The sequence below is a fragment of the Coturnix japonica genome, chromosome 10 (genome assembly GCF_001577835.2).
Source record: "Coturnix japonica isolate 7356 chromosome 10, Coturnix japonica 2.1, whole genome shotgun sequence".
Taxonomy (NCBI): Eukaryota; Metazoa; Chordata; class Aves; order Galliformes; family Phasianidae; genus Coturnix; species Coturnix japonica.
The window spans coordinates 9,972,353-9,999,895 of record NC_029525.1 but is presented as its reverse complement, the minus strand read 5'-3'; the positions used below and the strand labels follow the sequence as shown (position 1 = coordinate 9,999,895).

Here is a 27,543-nt window from a genome sequence, read left to right as displayed (position 1 = left end):
CCCACCTCCACATCTGTCCTTTGCTTCAAAAATCATTGAAGGTCTGGCAGTCACATTCATTCACATTCATGTTATTCTTCTGAAAGTGAAAAATAATTGAAATGAAAAGAAGCAAGCAAACAATATGATCCAGGCTTAATTTGGGGAGGAGCAGGGGCTTTTGTGGTTCATCTGCTGAACAAAATCTTTTAAGTAATTTCACCCCCTTTGTGTGTTTTACATTAGGAATTCAGGTCTGGTCTACCATCTTCTCTGCAGAAGACTCTGGGCAAACAGAGGATTAGGAAAATGGTGGCTTAATGCCACAATTTATCCTTTTGTACTGTGGAATTGCATAACGTAAAGGGAGCAGGAAAGATATATTGGTTCCACATGGCTTTATTGTTAATTTATTAAAGCTGACAGCACTAAAAAAGTATGGAAAGCAGTTCAGCTAATGTTATTCTCATTTTACATCTCTGTGTTTAATCAAAACTTTTGTCAAGCTGGCACCATCTGTTTCATTAACTAACAAAACCTACAGGTGACCCAACACTAATACCCATCTCCTATTACTTTGTCTGTCCTACAGTCAGCTGTGCTGCCAGCCTGTGTTGAGCACAGAGTATCTTTTTTGCTTCACTGATGTCAGTAACTCCAACTGCTTTTCACCCCACTTGTCCTCCCCGATATATACCTTGAACAGCGAACCACATGATCAGACAGATCTGCATTGCAGATGCATTATAAAAGTGTCTTTCTAAGGCTGAAGCTCAGATTTTGCTTTATAACTTCACTGTTGATCGTTTTAGAAATCCTCCAAGCAGTCACGGAAATCTCCTGGAGATGAAGATGATAAGGACTGCAAAGAGGAAGAAAATAAGAGCAGCTCTGATGCTGGGGACGCAGGCAATGACACAAGAAACACTTCTTCAGATTTGCAGAAAACCAGTGAAGGGGTAATCTTTCATTAATATCCTTCTCTTTACATGCAATTTGCTCCCAGAAGGCTTTGAAGTTGGGGTGAAAGGCATTGTGTCACAGTGACCTGTACATACCACGTGCAGATCCTTCTGCATTGTGTTTCAGCAGTCAGAACGTGTCTGGAACAGAAGCGTGGGGCCGGTCCCCCACTGATCCAAATTTTGCCCCAGAGAAAGGACTGAATGAGAAAAGATACTACAAGGACTATTTTTGTTCCAGCACTTGCATGGAAGTCAGCTGAGAGTAACTCCTGTAAACCATGAGTTGCAATGATGCAAAACTGATGCGAGAGCAGGATCAGACTGTTTGCACAATGCATTTCCCTCACTGAATGCTGGGAGCCTGCTCATCCTTTCACACTTGTTTAAAAGCTGTTCAATCCCACAGACTTCTTTAGAGTTCATGGGGATTCCTGAGCACCTTGTATAGTGCAGATTTTAGGGCAGACCCTGCCTTAGGATACGGCCTTCTAAGGAGAAGGTGTACAATCTACTGTATGCGATAGCATATATACTTTTTGTGTGTGTGTGTGTATAAAATGTGTGTATGAATATACATAATTATGGGTGGTGTATATGTCATTGTATGCAGCTTCAGATGCTCTCCTTGTGTGTTTGTGTCAGTATTTTATCATGACCACGGCAACAGAGAGGCAGGCTGCTGTGCAGGGTATTGGCATGGGGGTTGGTTAATCATCCCTTTAACAACCAGCACTATTTCTGTGTCTTTGGAGCAACACAAGCCTCTGTGCTCCAGCACTTACTGCTCCTCTCAGAACCAGTTCTTGCATGGTTGGTTCCCCTGCCAAGGCTTTGCCACGTGGCCAGCAGTTGAGCTGGGCTGTCACCAGAGCTGCCGAGTGACACGGGTTCCCAGGTGTGGGAGGGTGCCTGCCAGCTCAGGCTCTCTTCTGACATTGCTGAGGTGCCTCAGCACCCGGCTGTGTGCTCAGCCTCAGCCCTTTCTCACAAAACACAGCCTCTGTGCGGGGGCTGTCATCTCATGCTTAGGACTCCCCCCTGGGCTTCCTGTCCCCGTGTCTCTCTGAGGTACAGAGCATCAGCCTTGTGGCTCTTTGCCTTGTGACACTCGCAGCCGGAGCCACACAAATCCAGGCTGAATGTGAGGAGAGCATTGCCCCGAGGAGGTGGGAGGCAAATGGAAGAGGCCAGGCTCTTCTCGGTGCTGCACAGTGATAGAAAAGGAGCAGTGGCCTAAAACTTGAACACAGGAAGTTCCATACAAACATGCAGAAGAACTTCTTTACATTAAGGATGATGGAGCACTGCATCAGGCTGCCCAGGGAGGTGGTGGAGTCTCCTTCTATGGAGATATTCAAGCCCTATTTGGGCACGGACCTTTGCGACCTTTTTGTAGGGAACCTGCTGTAGCAGCGGGTTGGACTCTGATCTCTTGAGGTCCGTTCCAAGCCCTGAGGTTCTGTGCAATCAGCAGCACGAGCCCGAGGGGATCAACCGCCATCAGATGGCGCCAAGAGCAAGCGAAAATGGACGGGGGTGAAGGCAACAGTCTTGTCAATAGGGTCGGTAAGGGAAAGAGGACGGAAAAGGTTGAGTTCAGGGTACCGTCTGGAGCAGAGAGCTGCATCCCTCTGCTGGTTACCTCTGCTGCTCAGCCAAGACACAGACCCCTATAACAGTCCTTTGCTGTTAAATACTGAATGGTGCTGGCTTATCCGAAACACCCCGTAAACAGAATATTCCCATAGAAGGGGATCCATGGCTCTGTATTGCTTCCTTTATAGGATACGGCATTAGCTCCCAAATCAGTGAATTGATGGCAACATGTTGACATTCTGCAGGTGAATCTCATGACCCGTGTGTTTGGTGTCTGGTGTGCCCCCAGATGTTAGAACTGACCACCCCAATCACTTTTACTTCCACTGCTCTGGATCCCTATATAACAAGCCCGAGTCCTGACTGTAGTCTCTAACCTATAGGGAAGTATTGACTGTTAAGCTCAGCACATTGGGGTTGTTTTTCCTCGAGGCATTTACTGTTTGTTTTGCTAGTCCAGGTACTGTCTTGCTAAGTGAGGCGCTGTGTTGGTGCACACCTGCCTGTGTAAGGCTGTGTAAGGATGCCCGTGGATGCTTTTCAGGAGGTGATTTATTTTACTGTCTTTGAAAAGGACTAGATTTGTAGGGAAGTAGATACGTGTGTTGTTTGGTTTGGGGTTCTGCTTCTGCTGCTGCCGGAATATTACAGTGGCATAAAGGACTCCGATCTTTTTACTCACGCCAACAATCAGTTACTAAGATGGGAGGCGGTGGATCTATTTGTGGAGGCAACTGCTTGCCAACATAAATAAGGGGATCAAGATCTGCTCCAAAATTACAGCCACCTGATACTATTGCAACTGGGAGAACGTGTTTAAAACAGCCTGTGTCCGGGGCATATTTTTTGTTGTGATGTTCTTATGGGGTAGCAACAATTCCATTTACTGTTATAAAAGAAAAGCATTATGGCCACGCTGGGCTGAGAAACACGGCTTCACCGTGGCTTTCAGGTGTGGTTTTGAGCAGTTTGCTTTGGCTCTTCCTTTTTTGACTTCCCAAGAATAACGTGGGCCAGACTGCACAGCAGCTTTGGGGTTTTATCGGCGTTAAACACGTAGCATTTAGGGCTGTATTCAGTGTGAAAGCATTACGTGGGCATTCTGCCAGAGAACTAAAACACAACGTGAACTCCTTGGTAAGTTAAAATCTCCCCCTTCAAAAGAAGAGAACTTTGGTAAAAACGCACAGTAACAATTTCTGTGCAGAGTGAAATAGTGGCAGTATTAAAGCTTTGCACTTTAAAGCTGCTGTGTAAAGGTGTGCAATGACTGCTGCCTTCCTACAGCTCTGGAGAGCAGCACTGCTCAGTGAGGCAACGCAGGAGGAACATGAATGGCTGAATGCAAGCTGAGATCCAAGCAGCCAGCATAGATGAGATATGCCCTTTGTGTCTCTATCTGCATTGAGTCTTGTAATCGCTTTGACCTCAACCAGCCTGGAATAACAATGATCACGAAGAGCAAGTAAATAATTTTCCTTCTGCCCATCCAGCAAGAGAATAGGATGGCTGAATTGCCATGTACTGCTAAAGAAGGAATTTTCAGTGCCAAAACAAAAAGTAAACGTGGGGGCTTCTTTCTGTTCTCTGCTGTCTTGATGCTCAGTCCTTCTATTAGAGCCAGGTTCAGTTTTACTGATGGCTGAAGCCTCTTGTTTGCATCATCCAGATTCTGTGCTGTTTTTTTCTGCATGCAGCAGCACAGGCCAGTGCAGCACGCTTTGCATTGTGCCTTACAGGGAAGCCGAGCGATGTGTTCTGACAATGATGCGAGGGGATTTGTTTCTGAAGAGAACTGAAACCATGGAGACCATGGAAACAGCTCAGCTGTGCCACATGCTCGTTCAGCGGCTGACATGGGAGCGCAGCAATCATGCTGCCCTGCTGGATGACGGAGCCAGGAGAGATCCTGGTGCTCCCACACATCCCATGGGCTGCATGAGTGTGGGGAGGAGCACTGCTGGCCCCTGGGACAGCTGGGAGTGTGCATGGGGCACAGTGTGTGTGTCGTGATGGGAGAAGGTGCTGCAAACTGCTGAAGTCCTAGAGGTTCACACACCTGGCTCTTTGTTCTCCCTCCTGTGCTGCACTGGGGTCCAACATCTGTGAGACAGTGGTAAATAGAACTGTTAATATTCACAGCAGGCCACCTGAGCAGGGTGCTACCCAGGCTGCTGGCATTAACCCAGTGCAGCATAGTTGTTAATAAGTGCAAAGCTTTAATACTGCTAAAGGACAGCTTTCCTTGCTGGATCTGGCAGCAGTGCCGTACGGACCAACTGTTCTGCACCCATTCAGCCTACCAGGGCTGGTCAGCAGCTGTCATTAGGAACTTTGGCTGAAGGCGCTGATTGACTTATCATTTGGAGTTGCCTTAATGGGTGTCCACACCACCTTCTGAAGGGAAGAGAAATGGCAGTGAAACCCTCCACGTTGTGTTTCCAAAGCATCTGTAAACACAGTCTTACTGAATCTTAGAGAGCAGAAAAGTCCTGGACCTGTGGTGCTTGGGATGAGCTTTGTCACTACGTGTCTCCAGGGCAGGCAGGGCTCAGGCTGCTACCTGTGTGCCATCATGATGTGTGTGAGCGTTTTGGAGTAACCCCTCATCATGTGTCACTAGTCAGGATATACCAGGACCTCACAGATGGGAAGTGCATTACTGCTTGCTCTGCAGTAGTTTGCAAACGCTTTGTTGTAGGAAAAAAGAACTACAGTGAACTAATAGAGCCCACAGTTCAGAGGAGCAGTGTCCGGATTGGGATCCCAGGGGGCATTGGAATGCTCTTATTCTCTAGGGCAGAAAAGTGTGTTCTTTTCTAGCCATGGCATCACACACAGCAGGTCTGATTGGTCAGAATGGGAGAGAGCCTGGGCAGCAAACTCTTTGTGCAGGAATGTTAAAATACCTTATATTCGCTCACAGATCCCCTGTAGAATGAAACTTACACCATCCGTAGTGGATTTAACCTGTCACCCAAACTCCATTATTTCTTAGTGAAGATTTTTTTTCTTGGATGATCGATGAAATTACCAGTGCCCTCCTTCAATGCCTTGTGTGTTGTGGCTTTTTCCATCTGTCAGGGTGTGGGTGGACAAGCACTAATGTCCTGAATTCTTTACAAGGAGAAGGAAGGTCTTGCTCAGGGTTAGGCAGCCAAGTAGCACTGCGTGTCTCTGTGTTGTTGGGCAAAAGTAGTGTGTCCCTATGCCTGCAAGTGAGCTTAGCTCTCTCCTTAATGTGAAGAAACAGACTTGGAGATGCTTGCCAGGTGGGCATGGGGACGGTCTGATCCTGTTCCTGTTAGTGTCAGTGGGAGCAAGAGCTGACCTTGTCTCAGTCTTGAAGTGGGAGTTTCTTCCTTTTCTGTCGTCTTTTTACAGCGAACTCCAAGCCAAACTTTCCCTTTCAGAAGTAGCGTTCAGACGCGTTAGCTATGAGAAGTGTTTATCTTTCTTTGTGCCTGTGAAGTGTTGGTTTGTTTGAGCCAAAAAGTGTTCAGATCACAGCACTCAGGAACACAGCAGCCCCTCAGCTCCTGCATGAGGCCATCAGTGACCCGGGCTACTGGAAACATGCAGCATCTGGTTGCGTGTCCTGCAAGGCTTCGGTATTGAGCGGCCGGGGACAAAGGAAAACAACTCGCATATGCGGCTCATTTGAATAAAGCCCGAAACATTTAGGCCGTGCTCTTTGATATTTTATATTGGTCTGGTTGGTTGATGAAACACGTGCAGTTTTCTCTAGGAAAATAAAAAACCAAAAAAACTACCAAAAAAAGCCAAAATTCTGTTTGAAGAAACTGAGCAGCTGTTTGTGCCAGCAGCCTTGAAGTGCAGGAACAAGGCATGGACTCTATCAGATCTGTTAGAACAAGCTTTCTGGTACATGACATGTGACTTTCTTTTTCTTTCTTTCTTTCTCTCTTTCAGACTTAACCAACACAATGACTGCTGAATATTAAGGGAAAACACGAGAAGGTTACATGTTTGGTTGTCTAATATTCTTGGATTTGATATGAGTCATCACATCTGTTCATTAGTATCATCAACAGCATCCCCGTTTGTATGCACATTATTCACATTCCTATCTGTTGTGTTTGCAGAAATGACATTTTACCCTTTTTTCTAAGGGTTGCGTTTTGATTTCCATATTATTTGGTTGCATGAAGTTGCCCTTCCCCAGTGGCTGAGGTTTATGAAGATGCCGCATACTTGAACATGTTTTAGATCCCTTTTCTAAACAGAAAAGGCGTGACTCCAAATTATATCATTCTATGTCAGCATTTTGGCAACGAGTCCCTTCCATACAAAGCTACAGTATTTTCCACCCACAGACATTAATTCAATGCCCCCCTGTTCGTTCTTTCTTGGGTTTTGATCAGTTTACAACATGAAAGAAACAAACCTTTTTTTCCGTAGAAATCACCGCCAAGTTCAATAATGTAATACAGAACCTTTCCTTCCTAGAAGTACCTAGCTAGTTATATCTTAATACTCCTCCAAATCATGATGTAATGTACACTATCTGACTTAGTTCCTATATGTGAAGTTAGTGAAAGTCTTTTTGTGTTTCTTTAGATTAATACAAGGATTTTTTCCAATGCCAACACGATTTGAGATCATTCATTTGGATGCTTTCCACTTTTAAGCTTACTGTGATATAGAACCCTATGGGAAACCAAAAGAAAACATCAATTTTAATTAATGAAAGGCTTAAAAAGGATGCTGTCATTCTGGCTTTTTTTCTTTTTCCTTTTGGAAATAGAACTAGACTAGTAAGTAAGCATTCCAGATCCATTATTCTGTGTACATTATTGTTGCTATTGTGATAATAGAGATTTTTATTTATTTTTATGCCAGCTTTTCTTGTGAGAACATATTTAGTCTGGTTTTATCAATCCTTGTTATGCTTGTCCTTGGAACATCTTTTGCGTATTCAAGGTTTGTAGTTGACGAGTTTACTGTAAAAAACTTAAAAACAAACAAACAAACAAAAAAAACAACAAAAACCACAACAAAAAAACAAAAAATGAAACAAAAAAGAAAACAAAAAAAATGTATTGTTTTTACAGAATAAATTTATTGGAATGTGTATTGGGAGTAAGGTTTGAGGTTGTAAGCAACTAAGTTAGCGTCATATTTGGCTTCATACGTGTAATAATGTGAGGTATTAATGTAAGTCAAGTATTAAAGCAAAACATTCTGTTAACATGAGTTGACCATAATAGATACAAGTGCAGGTGAGATCTTTATTTTTTCTGTACTTTGCCTTTTCTGGATAACGGGAGGTTATTAAATTCACCTTGAATGTATTCAGAGTTTCTTTAAAAACATTAGAAGTGGCATCAGAGGTGCAAATGGCTGTGAGACGTCGTGTCCTGCTGCAGCCCAACAGCTCGGGGCTGGTTTTCTTGGGAGGATGGGGTTGGATCTATCCAAAATTCAAGTGCACGTGGAAGGATTCCACAGCAGGGAGGTTGGGTGCTAGAAGGAAACTGTCGCTTAAGTTCCCTTTTACCAAGAAGCACTGACTAAGATGTGCTGTGGGTTTGGCGCCTGCCCCCTGCTTGGAGCTATGAAACCATGGGTTCTGTCTTCTGAGCGCCTCAGTGTTTCACTGCAGGGTGTGAACGCATGACTTTCGTGCTGCTCTGGAAGTCCCCTTGTGGAGAGTGCAACATGCATGCGCATGAGCTGATGCTTTCGTGTTACCGATTAGGTTTAAAAAGAAAACTGAAATTCTCCAAGCCAAAACACCCAAAATTCAACATCCCCAAAATAAAGTGTTTGCAGTTTAAATGTATCAGCTGATTTCGTCTGCAAGAAAGGCACTGAAAGCCCCGCTTTGAGTATAAATGCCAACAGCAATCATATAAATAGTTGTAATTGCAAGCGGAAACCTAAACCATACCAAGCGAGGTCTCTGTATATGCTGCTACTTGTTTATGACCTAACACCGTTAGCAAAAGGAGCCGCGTAGGGTAACACTTCAGTAGAACCTTCCTCTTGGCAATGCATGCTGTTGTGGAAGGGCAGTGAGCGCTCCATGCCCAGCTCACAAATAAGCACATGCTTAACTTCAAGCAGACGAGCAGTCATGCAGAAGTGAATCCTTGAAAATATTAAGAAAACTCTACTATTTGCACAGCATAAATGGGGTCACACCATCACAGTGCATTGCTTCTTGAAAGATTTCTTGGGGTTTTTAATGAGGCTGACCCACGAGCCATTACCTTTTGACCAATAAAACGTGTGCATGTTACAGAGTTATGTATGTTAATTTTTGACACTTGAAAACCTTGACCTTCACATTCTCTATTAACTTTGTATTGGGATTGCTAACTGATATTCTTCAGGGTGTGGAGGCAAAACGCCGGCATTGTTATTATTTATTTCCATGCAATATTTTAAAAACAAACTGCGTATGAAGTACCAACAGCGCTGCAGCACGAAGGCAAAATGTTGAGAAGTGATATTGAAAGCAGTGATCTTTATTTTCCCTTTTTCAGTCAGGTGAACAAAACAGGCCATGTATCTCCACACAACTGCGCAATGTGACACACGTCATTCAGGTTCCATCTGAGCAGTTCCGTTACATCCAAACCCAGTTACATACACAGCCAGAAAGAGGAGTTGGAAACAGTTGTGCTATTCTGTTTTATCTTCTTCTTTTGCCTTCATAAAAAACTCAGGCTTGTGGACACACCTGTAAGCCAGCAGCTGGGGGAGAATCCCATACATTATGTTCAGTATCAGAAAAAACTGTTTTGCTTCTTCGGGGACTCTGTAGATGTAAGGAGTTCGAGCATGAAGAGAAGCACCAATATGGGAAAACTGAGCCTGTGGTGTGTGTATAATGTGTGTATTGGAGGGAAAAAAAGAAAAAAGAAGAAAAAAGAAGGTAAAGTTGATGAATATTTTGGAAAGGCAGCAAATTCTACATGCAAGTATGCGTCTCCTGTGACTTTTTCCCAGCCAACCCTTTTATTCCTGAATTATCCTTCGTATGTTTGCATGGCAGTGAAAGGAAATTCACTATGAACTAAGGTCATTCATAACTTGGTATAAGCGACAGAAAGGGAGCTATCAGTGACATGTTAAGAGGTGTATTTTATGCATGCAGTGGCACTGATCTTTACATCGTGTATAGGATTTCTCCCTTGCTTATGGGTGATTATTCATACACTGGGCTCTGTAATCCTTCCTGGTGCATCGCTGCTGGTGCCGCGCTGGGTCTCAGCCCAGAGGCGGGGGTGGGACTTGCAGCCACCTACCCAGGGACACCAGTGAGCAGCAGGCAGACGTTCTGAGCTGAGATGGAAAATGAAAACTTGAAAGCCGTGTTGGCTTCTGTTCTGTTGGTTTGTTCCAGTGGATTTGGTTTTGTTTGTTTTTAATTCAGCCTTACAGATACAAATAGCAGAACTCCTGGTGATTTCAGAATACAGGGGTAAAATTGGCCTTGGGTTTGGGATGGTTCTGAAGCGTGGGATACATTCACAGGGAAGGTGATATGCAAAGGCAGGACTGTTGAGCTGGAGTGTATTTTTAGCATAAACAAATACTTAAAGATAGAAGTGTCATAGTAGTTACTGTCTTTTGTCTCCATCTGTTACCTGCTATTTCAAGCAACAGCTTGAAGTTCATGTTAACTATCATGTGTCCAATCATTTATTTAATTACTTTGTAGTGAGTGAGATCTGAGGAGATGAACATCAATTTAATCTTAAGCAGAGCGAGAGAAAGGGACAGCAGGATGTCAGTACTGCAGAGGAACACCCAATGGCCAAATGGCACCCTCGACTGGGCTTCAGTTCTCAGCAAAGCAGGAAGTGAAACAGTGCAGGTGCTTTAATACACACCTCTCTGGCAAGGGGCTGGGCTGAGAACATACATCAAAATAGAAAAGAAAGCTGGATTTCTGGACATTTTAACCACCTCCACTTAACCTGGAGTCTGCTATGATCAGATCCTCCCTGTGAATAAACCAATCCTTGGTGCTTTCTTCAACTGGGGAATTCTGAGAATCAGAACTTGGCTGAGAAATCAACCAGATAATGTGTTGCAGGTTAACTCCTCAGGTAGCCTTTTCTGTTGAACATTCTGCTAAACTCAAAGCCTTGACAGGCTGCTGATGGAGGCCATTCCAGTCACTGGAAGATGGCTGGTGCTGGCTTTGGCACTGTTCAGTGTGACAACTGTAATTTACGTTTACTGGTACACATCAGTCTCAGTAAGAAGTAAGTTGGTTTTTTTACAATATTTTTAGTCTGTAACATTATTGTAATTGTTGGTTTTTGTTACCCTGCAAACAAGAAAGCCCTCCAACCTGGAAAAAAGAGTCTGGAAAAAGGTTCCCTCTAATACAGATTAAAATAAAACAAAAAAAATTATAACTGATGTTAGGAGGGCTTGGATCAGACCTTACATACCTAAAGAATGTCATCTAATGGAACAGGGAGAATAACCTAGCAAAATATGTTCCTATGGTTTAGTTCTCTTGTAGATCAGAGGCACTGCAGAAAGAAGCCACCAAAAACTGCAGAATTGAGGAGGACAGTTCTATGGAGGAGTAAAGAAAGACCTTCTGTATCTTGGACAGTATTAAGAAGTAAGTTGCAAAAAACTGGTGTGACAGATGAGACAGTGGGTTGTGGGTAGCAGGGGTTTGTATGGCTCTTAAATCGCTTCACATGCAGCTCACTTGTGCAGGTGAACACCAGTTTTTTCAAGTTCACAGAGACTACTCAAACTCTGATAATCAAAGCTCTGGTACTTTGGTTTTTTGGCATTGAAGTCTAAATGTCAGTAACAACCATTTAAGCTGAGAGCAACATTTAATTCTGAAGCAATAAATACAGAGAGGAATGTTTAGTTTTGTGTGTGAAAGGGTAAGTACTTTGAGAGGGTCTTCATTTGGATGCATCAAACGGCATTTTGAGACTTGTTTTTTTGCAAGAAGTAAATATTTCCTAATGATAGGAATAAAAACAACTGAAATGCCAACATCCCACATCTGTAGGAGCAGTGTTCATTCCTGGGGTCAATGCCCCATTTCTATCACTAATTGTTTACCTTTTTTTTGGATCTTTGCTCATAACAAAAGGCAAAATCCATTTCAGTGCTGCAGTTATTTTGATCATCAATTGCCACCATTTTAACCTGATGGTTAAAACCCAAAAATGTGTTGTGTCCCTCTGAGTAACAAAAAAAGCCCTTTAGAAAGGTGCCTTTGGTCTATTATGTCACATCTTTCTTCCTGAGCAGCTCAGAGTTCATGAAGTCAAATCAAGTGAATCTTTTTCTGTTGTGGGATGACTGAAGATCATTGTGCCGTGCATTACAGTTAAAAGTACAAAAAAAAACCAAACAACCCAAAGCTTTACAAAATGTTTTAGAATCAGAAGGAAATGTGAGGAGTTTACAACAACATACAGTTCCCATAATCAATTAGATTTTTTCAACCCACCAAGTTCCGTACATAGCACAGGCTTCAAAGATTGAAGTGGGAAATTCTGAGTAAAAAACACCACTTCAGAAAGATTTCTCTTAAAACAACAAAACCAGATCCCCTCCAGTGTGAGGGTCTGAGTTGTGACAGTCAGCATACTTTGCCTTCTAGTTTATTTCACAACGGGCCCAGTAGTCACTGAAGAAGCAGTTCCTAACCTGCCAGATGGGGGAGTGCATGAAACTTGAGCAGCCTGTCAGTAGAGAAAGGGCCCTGCCACTGCCTTGCCTACCTTAGCTAGCTTGGGCATTTTTAGGTTAGATTTGGGCCAGATATAGCTGTATATTTTTTTAATGTCTTTTGAATAATATGTTTGTCAGATTCTGTTTTGATATAATTTGGTGATTCGAGATTATCTATAAATTGTTGGATAAAAATGTCATTCTCTGTGATAGCAGCTGACAAATGGGAAGTAAGCTGTCGCTCCCCCCCATCCTTAGTTAAGCTGGATTGCAATTTGTACCCATGAATGTTATCTCTGCAACAGGGAACAAAGTATTGGTCTGTGTTTGTCTAACAACAGTACTTGATTTACCCTTACTGCTGTGTCTCAGTGTTCTCATTATTGTTAGAGCACTGTGTGCATATTTTCCTGTGCTGGCTGGATACTCAGAATACATTTCCTGCATACAGGACAAATCAATTATTTGTCACTGTCTCAGCTGTGGATGTTTATCTATATGGTGTGAGAGGTAATTTATTATTACTGTCAGTTTCTTTTTCTTTTGGTCAGTCTTAGAACTACCAGCAGTGAGAGCTGTTTAAGAGAACCCGAACAGAATGAGTTCAGTATGATTATTGGTATGTCTTTGGCAACAGGAGTGTGTCTTAATGTCACTGAATTATATCAACATCCTCAACCAGTAATATCCGTTTGGTGGGACTGGTAGCTACTTGTTCCATTTGTGCTTTTCAAACCACTGATCTGGCAATCCAAACCCACTGTTAGAACTTTGGGACAGGTTTCCTTCCTAGTCTCATCTAAAGAATGTGTGGCGCTTAATAAGGTTTCCATTTTCCCAATGGAATGATTCAGTAGAAAGAGAAAAGTCTACCAAGGCAAGAATGCAGTCAAATATAAAATAAGCTTGAGACTCCATTCCCTCAAGTTAGTTTTTCATAGATATAAAAGATGATATGTGTTAATGTGGCATAGAACCACCATGGCAAGGTCCAGCCCTGCTCTCCTTACATATTCTGTAGTTCCCTACTTATTAACTACTAATTCAAGAGTGAATATTTTATGGAGAAATACCTGAGCTAGTCCTCCAGCATGTATAAGGGTTAAATCAGGCATCCAGGAACAACCAGGCACCAGCAGGCCATACAAAGCAATCACGTAGTATGGCACAGAGTAGAACATGTATGCCAGCATCTGCATTTTAAACACAAATATTAGTTCCTTTGCAATATGAGGGAGGTGCTTTAAAAAATAGCCAGCTGTTGACTGAAAGATTGAGATTATTCAGAACTTTGTATCTAAAACCTCTTTGAGAAAAGAGGATGCTGTTGACTGGATCCATATACCCCAAGGCCCCAACCAGTATCAGTGGCTGTTGTCTCAGCCTGATCCAAAAACTCTTTATCCCAGGACATGTTTTCCTTCTCATACTGCTTGCCATCTTGAGATCATGCCAATAAGCATGGCTTGACCTAACTCACCATCCAGTACATCCACTGGATGCTATCTAATGTCCATTTCCTAAGCCCCATAGTGCTTTCTGTTTTGGAGTGTGAGGTATTTGAAGCCACCCCTTTTTCCAGAAATAACCTGTGGTTGTCTGAATGAGTCTTTGTATCACTTCAGGACCTGCCCTTATTGCAGCAGCCAGAGTTACAAAAGAATGGCAACTTTGCAAATATTACAAAACTGAAGCAAACATTTATGTAAATAGGGCTGATAGGAGGCATCGTGCTTCAAGGAGCATGTCACTGGTGACAGAAGCACAACATGAGCTTAAGGAACCTAGTTCTCCTGCACCTCTTTTTGCTCCATTATGCCAGACTGAAAGTCTGCTTCCTCCATCCAAGGGAGGGTAATGATTATAAAAAGCATGTGGATATATCTCGTGAAATATATTAAAAGAAGCCTGAGTAATTAGGATGTGCAACTCTAAGTAACAGGTTTGAATCAAGGTTAAAGTTACCACAGTGAAGACCTGGTATCTGTCAGGCAGTTTAGTAGGAAATACAAAATGCTGTTTATCTTGCCATAAACAAATACTTCCCTTCTTGATCTTGTCATCTGTGAAACCCATGGTGTCATCTTTGTGCCAGGTAACAAATCACTTGGTAACACTCTGTGCTTTCACAGTCAATGCTTTACCTGAAGCTTAGGATAGGCAGCAGGATCTTTTATATAAGGCTCGTGAAGTTGGATATATAGCCGGCAGAGTTCAGCAGGGCAATCCAGAGCAATCTAAGAAGAATTTTTAAAACTTCCCGTGAACAAAGAACCTCTAAAACGAGCTAATCCGACACCTGTTAGCAGCCCTAATGATCTGGGAGTGGGCTGAAATGCTGCTCCCTAGGAGAATTGCTTAGCATCTGTTCCAAAGGTGATTCCTTTGATCACTAATTTATAGAGGGGGGAAAAAAAAGAAAGCTGAAATGCAGTCTCCTCTCAGGTGCTGCTCAGGGAGTTGGTGAGGAAATGCTCACAGCGTGCTTGAAAAGTTTTGGCTGGAAGAGAATTCAATCACTTGGTTATGAGGTAGTAAAAAATTATTATTATTGTTATTCATTTGGTCTGATAAGCAGACTTCAGTCCCCGTGAATGAGCTTTTGAATGGAAAATGGCTCAAAGAGTGGGAAGAAACTTCTGGTTAAGCACCCAAGTTTAGGATAGCAAGCTACAGATGCAGTCCGAGAAAAGAGCTGCACTGTGACAAAGCAGCAGTGGAGAGCAATGCAGATTCCAAAGACAAGTGTAAATTAAAAACAATGATTTTTAAAGGGAATAGCAGAGAACTGGATTTTACATTCCTGTAGAGTGTAGAGTTCCAAATAAACAAGATCCAGTTCCAAAAGTAGTTACTTTTCACAGGATTCCTTAAAACACCTACTAAAAAAAAAAAAAATGACTATTCTAAAAGGAGTAAGCAATCTTTATCTAGAGCTGTCTCAGTAAGACTTGCAGCAAGGCGTTATTAATGTGTAGTTACCAACAGGGCTGAACGTGACTTTTGCTCAACCGAATGTTATGTGTAGTTGTTGTTTGACTTTGACAAGAAATAGAAAGATTTACAAGACATGGATATTCCTCCCTGTTCTTTTCCAACACGAGCATCCAAGAAGAAGGTCTGGGTGTGTTCTAATATATTATTCTTTCTTAGCACTTCCTTAAAATCACGGTTCCTGCAGCTTACATGAAGATGTTCAGTGCATCTCTGCAGAAATAAGGACAGTGAGCTGTTCCCGTTTTGGTTATGTAAAAATATACAGAAATGACCACATACAATAAAGAAAAAAAATCAGCAGGTTATTCCTCATTGGAAATGAAGAAGTGGGACTACAGATTAAAGTTAAGTGCTAGAGCATGAGATAATCCTTCCCATAGAAAAACTGCGGGTGAAACAGCAGATTAGCTGGCATGAGTAGTGCTCCTGAGTAGTGTTATATGTAAGAAATGATCTGCAACAAGTTAAAAAGAAAAAAAGAAAAGGGAAAAAAAAAAGTGAGTTTTTTTTGAGAGGCAAGTATATGGAGAAACAGCACAAGATGAGTGTAATGTGAGGAGCAGGACTGCAGCAGGGCAATCGGCACTAGGTCAAAGATGCTTAAACATCTGAACTTTGATCACTGGATGATACACAAATTCCTTTCTGCTTAAGACAGAAGGCGTTTGCTTTACAAATAACTGGATTGGCCTACGACTGAATTTATCTACTTAAACAAGCACTTTCAACACTGACTCATTCCCTCTGAAATTTTAGTTCAGTCAAGTGTGCTTAAAACAAACACAAAAGCAAATGATGCTTAGTGAGCAGAAACAGCAGCAGGTTTTTTTGTTTGGGGGTTGGGTGTTTTTTGCGGGTTTTTTTCTGTTTGGTTGTTTTTTTCCTCTGACATAGAATAAGTTAAATTTGTCTCCTATATATATATGTCTCCTATATTTGTCTCCTGTATATTCTAATGAAGTATCTCTTTATAAAAACACAGACTTAATTTAGTTAACTTACCTCGGTGTTCTTGAACATAAATGCAACTCTAAATCAATCAAAACAATTTTGTCCCATTGATCTGCACCTGGGATGCTATTTACTCCTGTAATTGTGTGCATAGTTTCTTCTGAAAAACATACTTTACATATGGTAAAATGGAGAAGCAAAGAACCAATGATTATCCTAAGTATCAGTTGATGTACCTAAGGTCTAATCCAATCTTGAAAATCAAGGAATTTTCCTTGACTGAAATGTACCCATTTTTTCCACACAGCTGCAAAAATCTCTCATTTAGAAAAATGAGTTTGAAATTTTGACTGAAAATTCAAGGCCATAATATTAAAATATCTTCAACTTACCATGCCTCTGAATATGCAAAACCCCGCTGCTAGAATGAGATAGGCAGCTAACATTAAATCTACTGGTCGTCTTAAGAGTCCTTTCTTCTGAACTTCCTGAACCACCTGCAATACAGAATACATTTAATACATCCCAACTCTGCCTGACTCCAGACTGTTCACTACAAGAAGGTTCAAGCAGTGAAACATTGCAATAGAAGCAGTTCACCGTTACGTTACCTTATTTTTCCACTGATTTCAGGGACTAAAAGTTTTCTGCATCTGAGAAGGAGACCTTGGGCTTGATAGTATGCAGTCAGAACTAGTCTGAATAAACTCTAGAAATGGATGGATCCAACTGAATCCATTTCAATATGGATCAGTTAACTTTAAAGCAATCGAAATAATAGCACTTTAACCCTGAACTCACTTCAGTCCTTAAAGCAGTATTACAGACTTCCTTTAACATTGCATCTATTGTTAATTTAAATGTAGAAAAGCTTTAGAAGAGTTGGTTTATTATCTCAAACATTTGAAATCGAATCCAAGGACTGTTTGGAGGGACAGCAAAATGAGAGCTCGTCTCATCAGTGACAGTGAATGCTTATTTTCAGCAGCCTGTGATGCTACTGAAATTAAAGGAAAGTGGATGAAAAAAGCCACATTTCTGTGGTCTCTGCTGAGATCTGTGAACAAATAATATATCCAAATATGTAATGCAGGAATGGCCTCAGAGCAGGAATCCCTTAGAGCACCATGTGTGCCTACTGATCGCTTTATGGTACCAAAAGCTGTTTGGAAATCTAACAAGGAGGATGGCATGGAGGAACCAGAGCGACTGCTTTGCCTGCTTGGTAGGATATATTAGACTCATGGAAATCATTCTAGGTACAGTTTCAGCACTGCGTATTCACAGACAACATGGTAAGCACATCAGAATATCTTTGTAGTTCAGAGGGAGAACTTCCCCATTTATATGTGTTAGTCATTTCCTCTTCCTTTTTATTTGCCATGTGTTGGCATGCACACAGCAAAAGAAAAACCTGATCTCCTTCCTGTCGTACACTTGTGGAATTGTCTCCAAAAGCACAAAACAATAATTAGGATGTAGAGGCACAGTTAAAAGCAATTGAGATTACAATAAAAGCCCTAAAGGAGGAGAACTAATTTGCAAGCTCAGTTCCTGGGCAAGAACTGTAAGATCTGCACTGTAGTTTCACAAAAATAAGGCTGTTTGATACACAAGCTCTAAGAAAGGGATGGCCTATTTATTTTATTCTTTTTTTAAGTCTTTTTCAGGTAAAAAACTGTTACTTTGCAGTATTTAAAGTACCTTTATAAATGTTGCTACACTTAAATACATGCAAATTATATATATACATATTCTAATATTTATTCATGTGAGAGGCAAAGACTTCCCAGGGCTGCTGAGTTAAATCATTATCAGATATAAGCTACAACGTGGACATTCCACTTAGCCTAAGTCTGAAGCACATACACATTTCTATATATATTTACAGGCATCACCTTCCTGTCAAAAGGTACGTTACTAAATGTATATTTTTACTGTGGTTGCAAAACTACAACAAATTTTGGTGCAGTACTAATTTGTGAAATGGCCAACGTGCAGAAATGAATGCACCCATTTTCTCTATGTCTACACTCAGCAAAATAGAAATGAAAAGCTTAAGGAAAAAAGATGCACTTTGCTGTCAGAGCTCAGCTGCACAGAAGTTTTACACAGAAGAGCCACATCAGCACATGCTGAAATGAATGAGGTGCTAAGCACAGCGGCTGGGCAGAGATAACCTGCTACAGGGCTCCTACTTACTGCAAACAAAACTGACCTCTGCACAGGTCCTGCCAACACTGCTGTTTCTTTTGTGTGCTAAGGAAGCGTGCAGGCACACTGAGCATTTTCTCTCATTTCCAGGCAAAGGCATTTTCCATAACTTGTGAGGGGCTCCTCACGTGCTCAGCTTTAAGGAACAGGAATAATCTTTTGAGCTGTCTGTAGAAGTCAGTCTCTCCAGAATTCATGTACAAATCTGAATCTACGTGCTTTAATTTTGTTAATGAATTTTAAATTACATTAACCTGTTCCCTGAGCCGATACACTTGAAGATAATCCGCTGGGCTTTGTAAAATAGCGCGGCACAGTTTGCTTTGATTCTAAATGAGGACACAACTCTTTTCCTTTCCTACGCACCACTTCTATTAAAAAACACCCAACATTTGATCATCTCCTCCCTGACAGTTTGTTTTGTTGCTTTGCTTTTGTTTGGCTTTTATTTATTTATTTCACTTAATGGTTAATCCGAGCATTACAACAATGAATATTTTGACCACCAGAATTGCATCTGTTGCTTCCATGTAAGTGTTCTCTATATTTGCACTATCACACTTAAAGGCATTATTAAAGCTTCTACCTAAATCTATACTGCCTTCATGATAGCTGAAGCCGTTCAATCTTTCAGCTATTGATCTTTTGAAAGAAAACTATTTCCAGGATTCACAGTGATAATTTAAACTGATTAGCAGTAGCATTATGCACAATTGTTTCCTGGAAACAATACTTACTTTAGAGCTGAGAAACTTTTATTACAACAATAACAGTTTAAAAAAAATCATGCATAGGCTTGTTATGGCTTGAAGGTATTTTAAATGATACTGTTATTGGACCAAGGTATAAATTCCCAGCTCTAATCATTGGGTACAGGGGATAAAATGGCTGTGAAGATAAAACAAGTTCTAAAAAAGAAATGGCTGGGCAAGGCTTGGTGGCCTCAGTGAAAAGAATTAAGACTTTTTTTCTTTATGGCCTTCTAAGGAAAGGAAGTTCAGCTTCACAAGAAGGGATTCACTTAAAGATGAGCTGCTCAACTTTCAGCTCACCGGCTTCTTATTCACTCTCTTCTTGAAAGAAAATTTAGAAAGTAAGTTTCCCTGGTTTATGTACCAGTATCAGACCTAAGTAGGTGGTTGAACTCCTTGTGAGCACAGGAGACATGGCTGTATTTCAGTAAATGAGCAACCTGTCACATACTGTCTATTATAGCAATTTCTGCAGTGTTTTCTTTGCTAGGAAAACAAACCTTCACCCATCCTTCATGCAAACAATGTTCTCACTAATACATTCAACAAAAGTCAATGCTTCATTTAATTACACTTAACTTCTTCTAACAGATAAGCTTCTGGCTGGTAATTGCTGACAACTTTAAGTAAATCAGCTCAGATTTCCATGATATGGGATATGGTTTCCTACAAGATCATGCAGGAGAGTAGAAGGGAGTTTGGCACATAGAGTCCTCTTGATTTACCTTTAAGAAGGATTTGCCCCAAAAGCCAGCCACAGCCCGTAGCTTATCTTCAGACTTTAGGAGATATGAACATCTGTCTATGCTCCTCTTTAGTAAGACAGTGCATAAGCCATTACTTCATATTTTTTTTATTGCTCAGTTATTTTATTACAGACCAGCTATTAAATTCAATGGCAACAGCCTAAGCAGCTTGTAAGTAAAGATGATTTTTACAATCTTTTTTGGAAACATGAAGTGTGGAAACAATATTATACCAATTAATGAGCTAATATCTTACTTCTAAAGTCTAATATTGCAGAATACACACGTGCGCACACACGCAAAAAGGAAGGAAATGTTTAAATTACATGAAGTCTGTAGGTCTCTAAGGATTTTGTGGCACATTATAACACTGGTATATATTAATGTTTCCATCAGTGAAGGAATTGAAACAGTCAAAAATTGAATAAATAGAGGGAAGTAACAACATTTCCTTTAGAAATGAGTCTTTTGCTTTAAACATGAGATAATTTTGCTATTCCTTTATCCCACCATAATGATATGTTCTTGTAACACAGGTATATTTGCAGTGTCTACACAGCCTGGCAGCAATTGTCATAACAGTGAACAACTACAAAGCATTCCTCCATCACTGAGGGACCTTGAAATCTCCATAGAGACAATAAGCATATTTGAGTTTTTCTAACAGTAACCAATGCTTAAACACAATAATATTACCTTGACTGGAGTATCATGAGTTGCTGGAGGTTGGTTATAAATTCGGAACCCAGCCCATATGGGAAGGCAAATATATGGTACGCTCAAGAAAAAAGCAGGACACACTTTTGTTCCATATTTTCCTGTTAGGAAAAAATAATCATAAGAAGAATTTGTGATATATGCTGAATCCTACATATCATATCCAATATCGAACCTGAAGCAGCTATGGTAGTGTAGACATGAAACACTGGAAGCTGCTGTTAAAGCAAAGCAAATCTAGAAAATCATGTACTCTACAGTGCTAGTCACAGGGGAGACAAGACCTATCAGACAGGAAGGCATGTCAGAAATCAGACTTTTTTGGAGGGGACAGGAAACCACGTCAGTGACTGTGCACTAGGTAATCCTACAGGACTGGAAGGCTGAGAACTCTCCTATAGAAACCTACTTCAAATAGAGACTATGCTTTGGAGAGGAAAAAAAAAAAAAGAAAAGAAAAGAAAAAAAGAGAAATTTATTTCTTAAGATCTGGTATGTTGTGTATTTTCCAATGTCCTGAAAGTGGGGGCACTTTAAGGTGCCACCTGCCAGAAAGAAATGATGTGAATACTTAAGTTACAGTTATAACATCCTGCAGTTATGCAACCTTAAGCATGGAAAATGTTAAATTTATTTTGAAAATTGAATAATTTCCAGACTTCATTTTGTTAAAGGTGATTTGGATGCCCCTTATGCTGCTTGAAAGTCAGAATATTAACTAAATTAGTAATTTTCTGCAAAATAAGATTTATATTATTTACTTGGATACTTGCTTAAATTAAACCTAACGTGAATGAAAGACTTACGGGCATAGCAAAATACAATACTAATATTTTTGCTTGAGAATGTGAATCAAAACAACGTATTTTTATACTTCATATTTAAATGTTGAAATATTCTGCCTCTGTTAGGGATAGTCCCAAAACTCGTCTTTCATTTTATAATAGACAGGAAGACTTGGAAGACTTAGACTGCAGCAAAACAGAAATAACTCACAGCTAAACTCTGAAAACATTTCACAGGAAAACTGTAGTTATACAATTACATCCTTACCCACAATGTTTCCAGGCATAAAGACAATGATGCTCATGAAAATGGAACCCAGCCAGTAAAGGCCAATGGTTCTATAGCTTTGTCTGTTAAAAATAAAAAATAAAAAATAGATATAAATATAAAAACATAATTTTTGCACTGTCCCTAAAAATCCACTACCCCAAATCACCTTCAAGTATTATAAGATTGCTGTGGTTGTGTCATAGCAAGCAAATATTATAAGATCTGCACCACATGACAGCACTGGATTCTTGTTCTGAGATGGGAACTTAGAAGAATAATAAGCTCCTGTCTGAGCAGGCTATTGCATGAATAGTACAGGATCTGCTCATACTTAGTTGTTTGTCACTATGATTCATTCATCTGAAGGCTGACTGTGTGATTTTGCATGTAATATGTAATGTGAATACGATTGAGTAATTATTTATTAATTAACTGAATTCTGGTGATGCTTCTATTGCCAGTGTGTACATTAGCTTCTATTGCCAGTGTGTACATTAGCCTCTGGAGTTCAGATTATCTTCTCAAAGTTTCTTCAACAGAAATAAAGAACTGCTAGAAGGGGCTATTGCCTCCCAAGCTGGGTGATTCTAAAATGGAGAGAGTGCATCATAATGATAAACCATGCTCTAGCCATAAATATGCTAATGGGGGCAAGATATCTTGTGGTTTTAAGCGCAGTCTTTTGCTCTCTACTAACATAAAGCACACAGATGGACTATGCTCAAGGTGAAGGAGATAAACCATAGCTCAACAGATTTGCTGGTCTTACTAAGCTGAGAGATAAGGCAACTCGGAGAGGGTACAGTTCTGAAAGTAATGGTGTTTTAGTGGTGTTGCTTTAGCCTATGACATCAAGCAGTCCTGAAAGAAAAATCTAAATGCTACATAGAAAGAAAGCCCTTTGTAGATTAAATGAGAATGTAAGCAAAGTAAATATTACACAAATCAAAATGACTTACTCCCAAGCAATAGCTGCCACCATCAGAAGATACATCAGATAATGAACGGAGCCATCCCAATAGCAGATCACGTGGCCATACGCAGTGTTCAGATATGGTTCACCCTAGGGAAAAGTTACTTTAAAAATCATGCAATGATTCAAGAAAGAATAACCAATTAATAAAGAATAGCAGGAAACGATTTGAGAAAATTAACTGATGATCTTTCAGTTCAGAGGTACACTTTTTGACTGTCAATAAAGATGTTTCCAAGCACAAACCTGATTTAGTAAGGATAAGTATAATGAAATCAGTTATGTGGTTACAGAACAGAGTGCAAGATGGAAGGGATAACTACTGTGTATGATCATCATTATCATTGTTCTGCTACACTATGGAAATATTACTTTGCTGTATTTGAATGAGAAAAGCAACAAAATAAAGATACACTTAACAAGTAACAAAGATACACCTGACAGCCTAGAGATCTACAACAGAACATGCTAATGATGCCAACAGGAAGCTTTATAGATCCCGACTCACTCCACACTAAGGCTCGTGGAACCTTTTCAGTGACTTCGGTGACTTTCAAAGCAAGATCTTACTGAGCTATTTTTGGTGGACGTTGCTACTCAGCAGCCAACAGATTCTGCTGACAAGGTGTTTGGCACCATCATTTTTTTTTAACTCTACTTTAATTCCACGTATTAAAGCAAAGGAGTGATTTTATTCCCTTCTTAGTAAAGCATTTAGATATGGCAACACTCTGTGTGTTGACTATGGTTTTCAGCGAATGTTTTCTATCCATATGATGGCCACGTAAGTTAATGCAGAACAGTGTTACTTCAACTAAAATAAATACTGTTGGAGTTGAAAGGGATGTTAATTTTCCAAATGAGTCAGTGATTTCAAGTCAATGAAAGTTTTGTCCATAACAGCAATTAAACAGGTGAGTGACCAAATACAAGAAGGTCCCTTTGAACATGTAAGAGGCTGATTTTTCTGTGGCAAATACTGGAACAAGTTATTCATAGTGAAGATTATGCTTATATTTGTAAGCCAAGCAGTCGTTTACCTCTCTCAAGTAATGAGTCATGAATCCATCAATAATTCCATCCTGTTCCAGCCCAATTATTAGATTCACTACACTGGTAAAGGCAAATACAGCATAAACTGAAAGAAGAATGAAGAAAATAAATTAAAAACAAATAAAAATAACATTTAGAAGTGTATAGACTTGAAATCATGCAGTCACCTCACAACCTAATAAGAACAGTCAAGCAGAGATTTACTAAACTATATGCACCTACTTTGAGTCACAGGTATTTAACATACAACATGACAATTTCACATCATTTTTCGTGTTTTTCAATAGTCAGTAACTCGGGAAGTTCTTAGAAAGCTTTTCAAAGGAATGTGAAATCCCATAGAGCTGAAGGCACAGCCCCCATTAATCTCCATGGAAAAATCAGCATTTCCAGAAGGCCATAAGTATGCTTAAAAAAGGAGGAGGTGAAGAAAGTGTAACTTGCCATTTTGAAAGGAGAACAATGCCAGCAGCATTAGCCCCTGCAGTGCATGGGGGACCTATCCAGCAAGGCAGAGTGTCATTCATAGCCACTCATCTGAGACAGGAAACTTTCTTATGTTAGGCTTTTCATTTCCTTTGACATCTGTGGGAATTGAGAGTTCCCAAACTCGCTCAGAACACTGCAGGACAGATGCCTACGAGTTGTAATGAGGAAGACAGAAGATAAATACAGGAAGCTCATGTGCTGCTTCACCTATGGTGCAGTGTTGCAACATTTCCAGCTTAGAGAAAACTGAACCAGCCAAAGCCCCAGCTGCAGTGTTATTGCTCCAAGGTAATCTACAAGTAAAGTTTCCTTTCAGAAAGTAATTGATATCTCCATTCTTTGATGGCAAAGTGTAAGAATAGAAATGTATTGAATGAGTTCTGAGGACATGGTTAAATTTTAAAGCTGAAACAATCACCATATATTATCCTTTACAAAAATCGATACCTTCCGAATTCAGCTCCCACATTATCAAGACATACCATAAAACAGCGGATCTTTTGGTGGTTTTCTTTTGACAAGTACACGAGCCAACAAAGCAATAAAAACCAGAACCAGTAACCCAACTGCAACGATGGACCAGGAGCTGGAAAAGAGAAATGGGGGTTAAAAGAGACGCAGGGAAAGAGGTAGAATTGTGCTTCTTCAGTTTTTCTTCCCAGCTGTTCCCAAATGACAGGCCCACTCTGATGTGTACATACTCTTAAAGTAATTGCTTTTAATACTGAAAAGGTTGTTTGAAAAGTCCATCTTGTAGACCGCCATAGGATTCATTTTGTAGTTTTGCATGATTTATGGGTCTGTCTATTTACATGTCATTATCTAAAAAAAGAAAATACAAAAATAGCTAGATAAACAAAACGGCCAGTAGTCCAGATTTGTCTGACTAAAATCAGTTTTCATACTGTTATCTGCAAAAATAAATAGAAATGATGGAAAACGCAAAGGCCAATGAGACGTGAAAGTCACAAATGTAGAGATTCCAAGGCCAAAAAGGATCATCAGGGATATTCAGCCTGACCTCGGCAATCATTGACCTAACCTAGAAACTACATATTTGCAAGTAAAGCGCATCAGTTTCATGGGCTAAGAGCAGCAGCATAGAGCACCTGTGATGGATCTAATGTCCAGTTTGGGAAGTGCTACAGAAGGGTGCTCAGGCCCTATAAGGCAGCATTGCTTGAGGTGATGCAGGAACCAGCTCTCGAGCAGTAACACAGGTGGGCTCAGGTTTAAATCCCTGTATGTGCCATTGGTACTTGGTTCTGAGAAGACCCTCTTCTCAGTCCTCACTTTTGTGCTTGTGCACAGAGGGGAAAAAAGGTAAAGAGAGAGAAAAGTTAGGGAAACTCCAGGAGCACCAGCTAAGAAATATTTGGCATGTGATTATACACTGAGTACCACTGTGTGTATCCAGAAAACAAACAGTGTGTAAGCAAACAATGCTGATCGTGGTGACTTCAGCCTTAGTGAAGCCTCGTTTTAAAACTACTGAAAAGAAGCGCAAGAACCACTTTGGAATATACACCCAGATGCTTTCTGAGCCGTGCTGGGTGCTCCCAGCCTGCTGCCCTGCTTTATGGCTCCAGTCTTCTGCTGCTCCGCTCTACCAGTGATGGATTTTTTCGTGCCATTACAGCCATCGTAGCAACTTTGTGCTGTGGTTTATCAATTTGAAACAAACATTGGCACCGTATCATGTAAGTCAGCACTTCTCCAGCAGCGAGAAACCAAGAGAAAAAAAAAAAAACAAAAACAAAATACTAGGTTATGAGCCAGAAGGAGGCAAATGAGGAAGGAAAGGAGGCAGCAAAGCCTGACAAACACGGGGCAACGATCTGGGCAGCAAAGTTGCAGAACGTGTGGTTGTGAGCTCAGCGGGCAGCAGATGAAGGGCTGAAGGGCTGAAGGGTTGAAGGGCTGAAGGGCTGAAGGGCTGAAGGGTTGAAGGGCTGAAGGGCTGAAGGGCTGAAGGGCTGAAGGGTTGAAGGGTTGAAGGGCTGAAGGGTTGAAGGGCTGAAGGGCTGCTCCGCCGCCGTCCCTCCAGGCGGTGCCGGGTGCGGGGCCGTTCGCATCGCTCCCGGGGCGGCTCTGCCCCGTCTGTGCCCCCGTTCCTCCAGCCCTGCCTCTCAGCCCCGCGGCCGCAGCTGCCCTCGCTCCCCGTGCGGCCGCTAAAAATACCCGCCGGGCTTCCCCTCGCCTCGGCTCACCTCACCTCAGCCTCCCGCTCCCCTCACACCCTCCGCCGCCCGCCTCACCTGCCGCCGGCCGCCAGGCAGTTGAAGACGTACGTGACGGGGATGGCGGTGAGGGACAGGACGAAGACTCCGGTGGCCGCCGAGGCGCTCATCCCGCGGCGAGAGGCGGCGGCCGCTCAACGAGAGCCGTTCATCGTCCGCCCCGCCGCCGCCGCCGCCCCTCAGCGCCTCCCGCCCCGCCGAGGGCCGCGCTCACGCGCCCGCCGCCCGCCGCCCGCCCCATCGCACGGCGCCGCGGGCCGCCCCCTCCCGCCCCGCAGCCTCGGAAACCGGAGCCGCCCGTTGTTCCCCGGCTCTGGCGGCCGGGAGGGGGGAGCCCCGTCGGAAGGGACAGCGGGGGAGAACGCGGTGGAGCGGAGTCGGAGCACGAGCGCGGGGGAACGCCGAGCGCCGGCACTGAGCTGTGAGCCGGCCGGTGCAGGTCACTGTCAGAAACACAATTAGAACTGTGCTGTCTGCTGTAGGATTTGGGATCCACCAGAAATGGTGCAGAGGAGGACAGCGGGAGGACCAGGAGATGGCCCCTGTCCCTCAGGAAGAGGATTTGCTGCGGCGTACGAAGGCTCCCAGTAAATACCTGAGGAGTTAGCACCAGGGGGAGGAAAGAGCCATTTAATTTGTGGGACAGAGCTGTGAAGAAACTTTCAGTCATTTTCTGGAGGAGATTTTTTGGCTCTGAGAAGTGAAGGGGCTGATTCTTCTAGACTAAGTTAAGGAGAAACAGGAGTCCAGTCAAGATATCATTTAGTACGATTACATTCAGTAGACTATTTTACGTGTCCATCTCTTAGAGAAAGGAACTTGGTGGCCCACAGTGTGTCTGTGCTCTGTGCGTTAAACACAAACTGTTGTGTAGTTATGTCAAGTGAGAAAGGTCTAATGTCAAGCCAAAGGAATAGGAATGGGTTAAACCAAACAAACGATCTGGTAAAAACATGATGCAACTCCTAAAAGTAATTTAGTCCACCCCAGTGTCAAAATTGCCATTGGATGAGTCAGGGCTAAATTTATCACCTCCAAATGCCTACCTTTCAATGCACAGCCGGTTTACTTCTCAAGCTCTCAAATGTATAGGCTGCCCAGTCCTGTGCAGCTGCCACT

The 27,543-nt window shown here is 41.7% G+C and overlaps 2 protein-coding genes across 6 annotated transcripts in view; one reads left to right on the top strand and one right to left on the bottom strand.

The window, feature by feature from the left end:
• Positions 1–7,855, top strand: part of HDGFL3 (HDGF like 3) — a 32,533-nt gene extending 24,678 nt beyond the window's left edge. The window contains exons 5-6 of the mRNA XM_015872976.2: positions 792–938; positions 6,474–7,855. Coding sequence (XP_015728462.1) covers positions 792–938; positions 6,474–6,479 — 153 coding nt within the window. The 3' untranslated portion in view covers positions 6,480–7,855. The remainder of the gene's footprint in view (positions 1–791; positions 939–6,473) is intronic.
• TM6SF1 (transmembrane 6 superfamily member 1) lies at positions 11–26,628 on the bottom strand. 5 transcript variants are annotated; one of them, XM_032446764.1, is made up of 10 exons: positions 26,443–26,626; positions 24,667–24,770; positions 23,683–23,780; positions 22,629–22,732; positions 21,667–21,749; positions 20,593–20,714; positions 16,577–16,681; positions 14,381–14,473; positions 13,310–13,429; positions 11–79 (listed from the first exon to the last, which is right to left on the bottom strand). In XM_032446764.1, exons 1-10 carry the CDS (start codon positions 26,532–26,534, stop codon positions 26–28), a joined length of 975 nt encoding a protein of 324 aa, XP_032302655.1. In that variant the 5' UTR covers positions 26,535–26,626; the 3' UTR covers positions 11–25. The 5 variants fall into 5 exon arrangements, with proteins under 5 accessions (XP_032302655.1, XP_015728459.1, XP_015728460.1 ...); XM_015872973.2 differs by lacking the exon at positions 11–79 and adding an exon at positions 9,004–9,383 and having other exon boundaries at positions 26,443–26,625; XM_015872975.2 differs by lacking the exon at positions 11–79 and adding an exon at positions 11,921–12,212.
• Between the last annotated feature and the right edge of the window lie 915 nt (positions 26,629–27,543).

Excerpts from the sequence above, each read along its gene's own strand:
- TM6SF1 (XM_015872973.2), bottom strand. The coding sequence starts at position 26,534 with ATGAGCGCCTCGGCGGCCACCGGAGTCTTCGTCCTGTCCCTCACCGCC. Across the intron at positions 20,715-21,666 it reads TATGCCTGGAAACATTGTGG|GAAAATATGGAACAAAAGTG; the intron begins GTAAGGATGTAA and ends TTTTCCTAACAG. Across the intron at positions 13,430-14,380 it reads CTGCCTATCCTAAGCTTCAG|ATGCTGGCATACATGTTCTA; the intron begins GTAAAGCATTGA and ends TTTAAAATGCAG.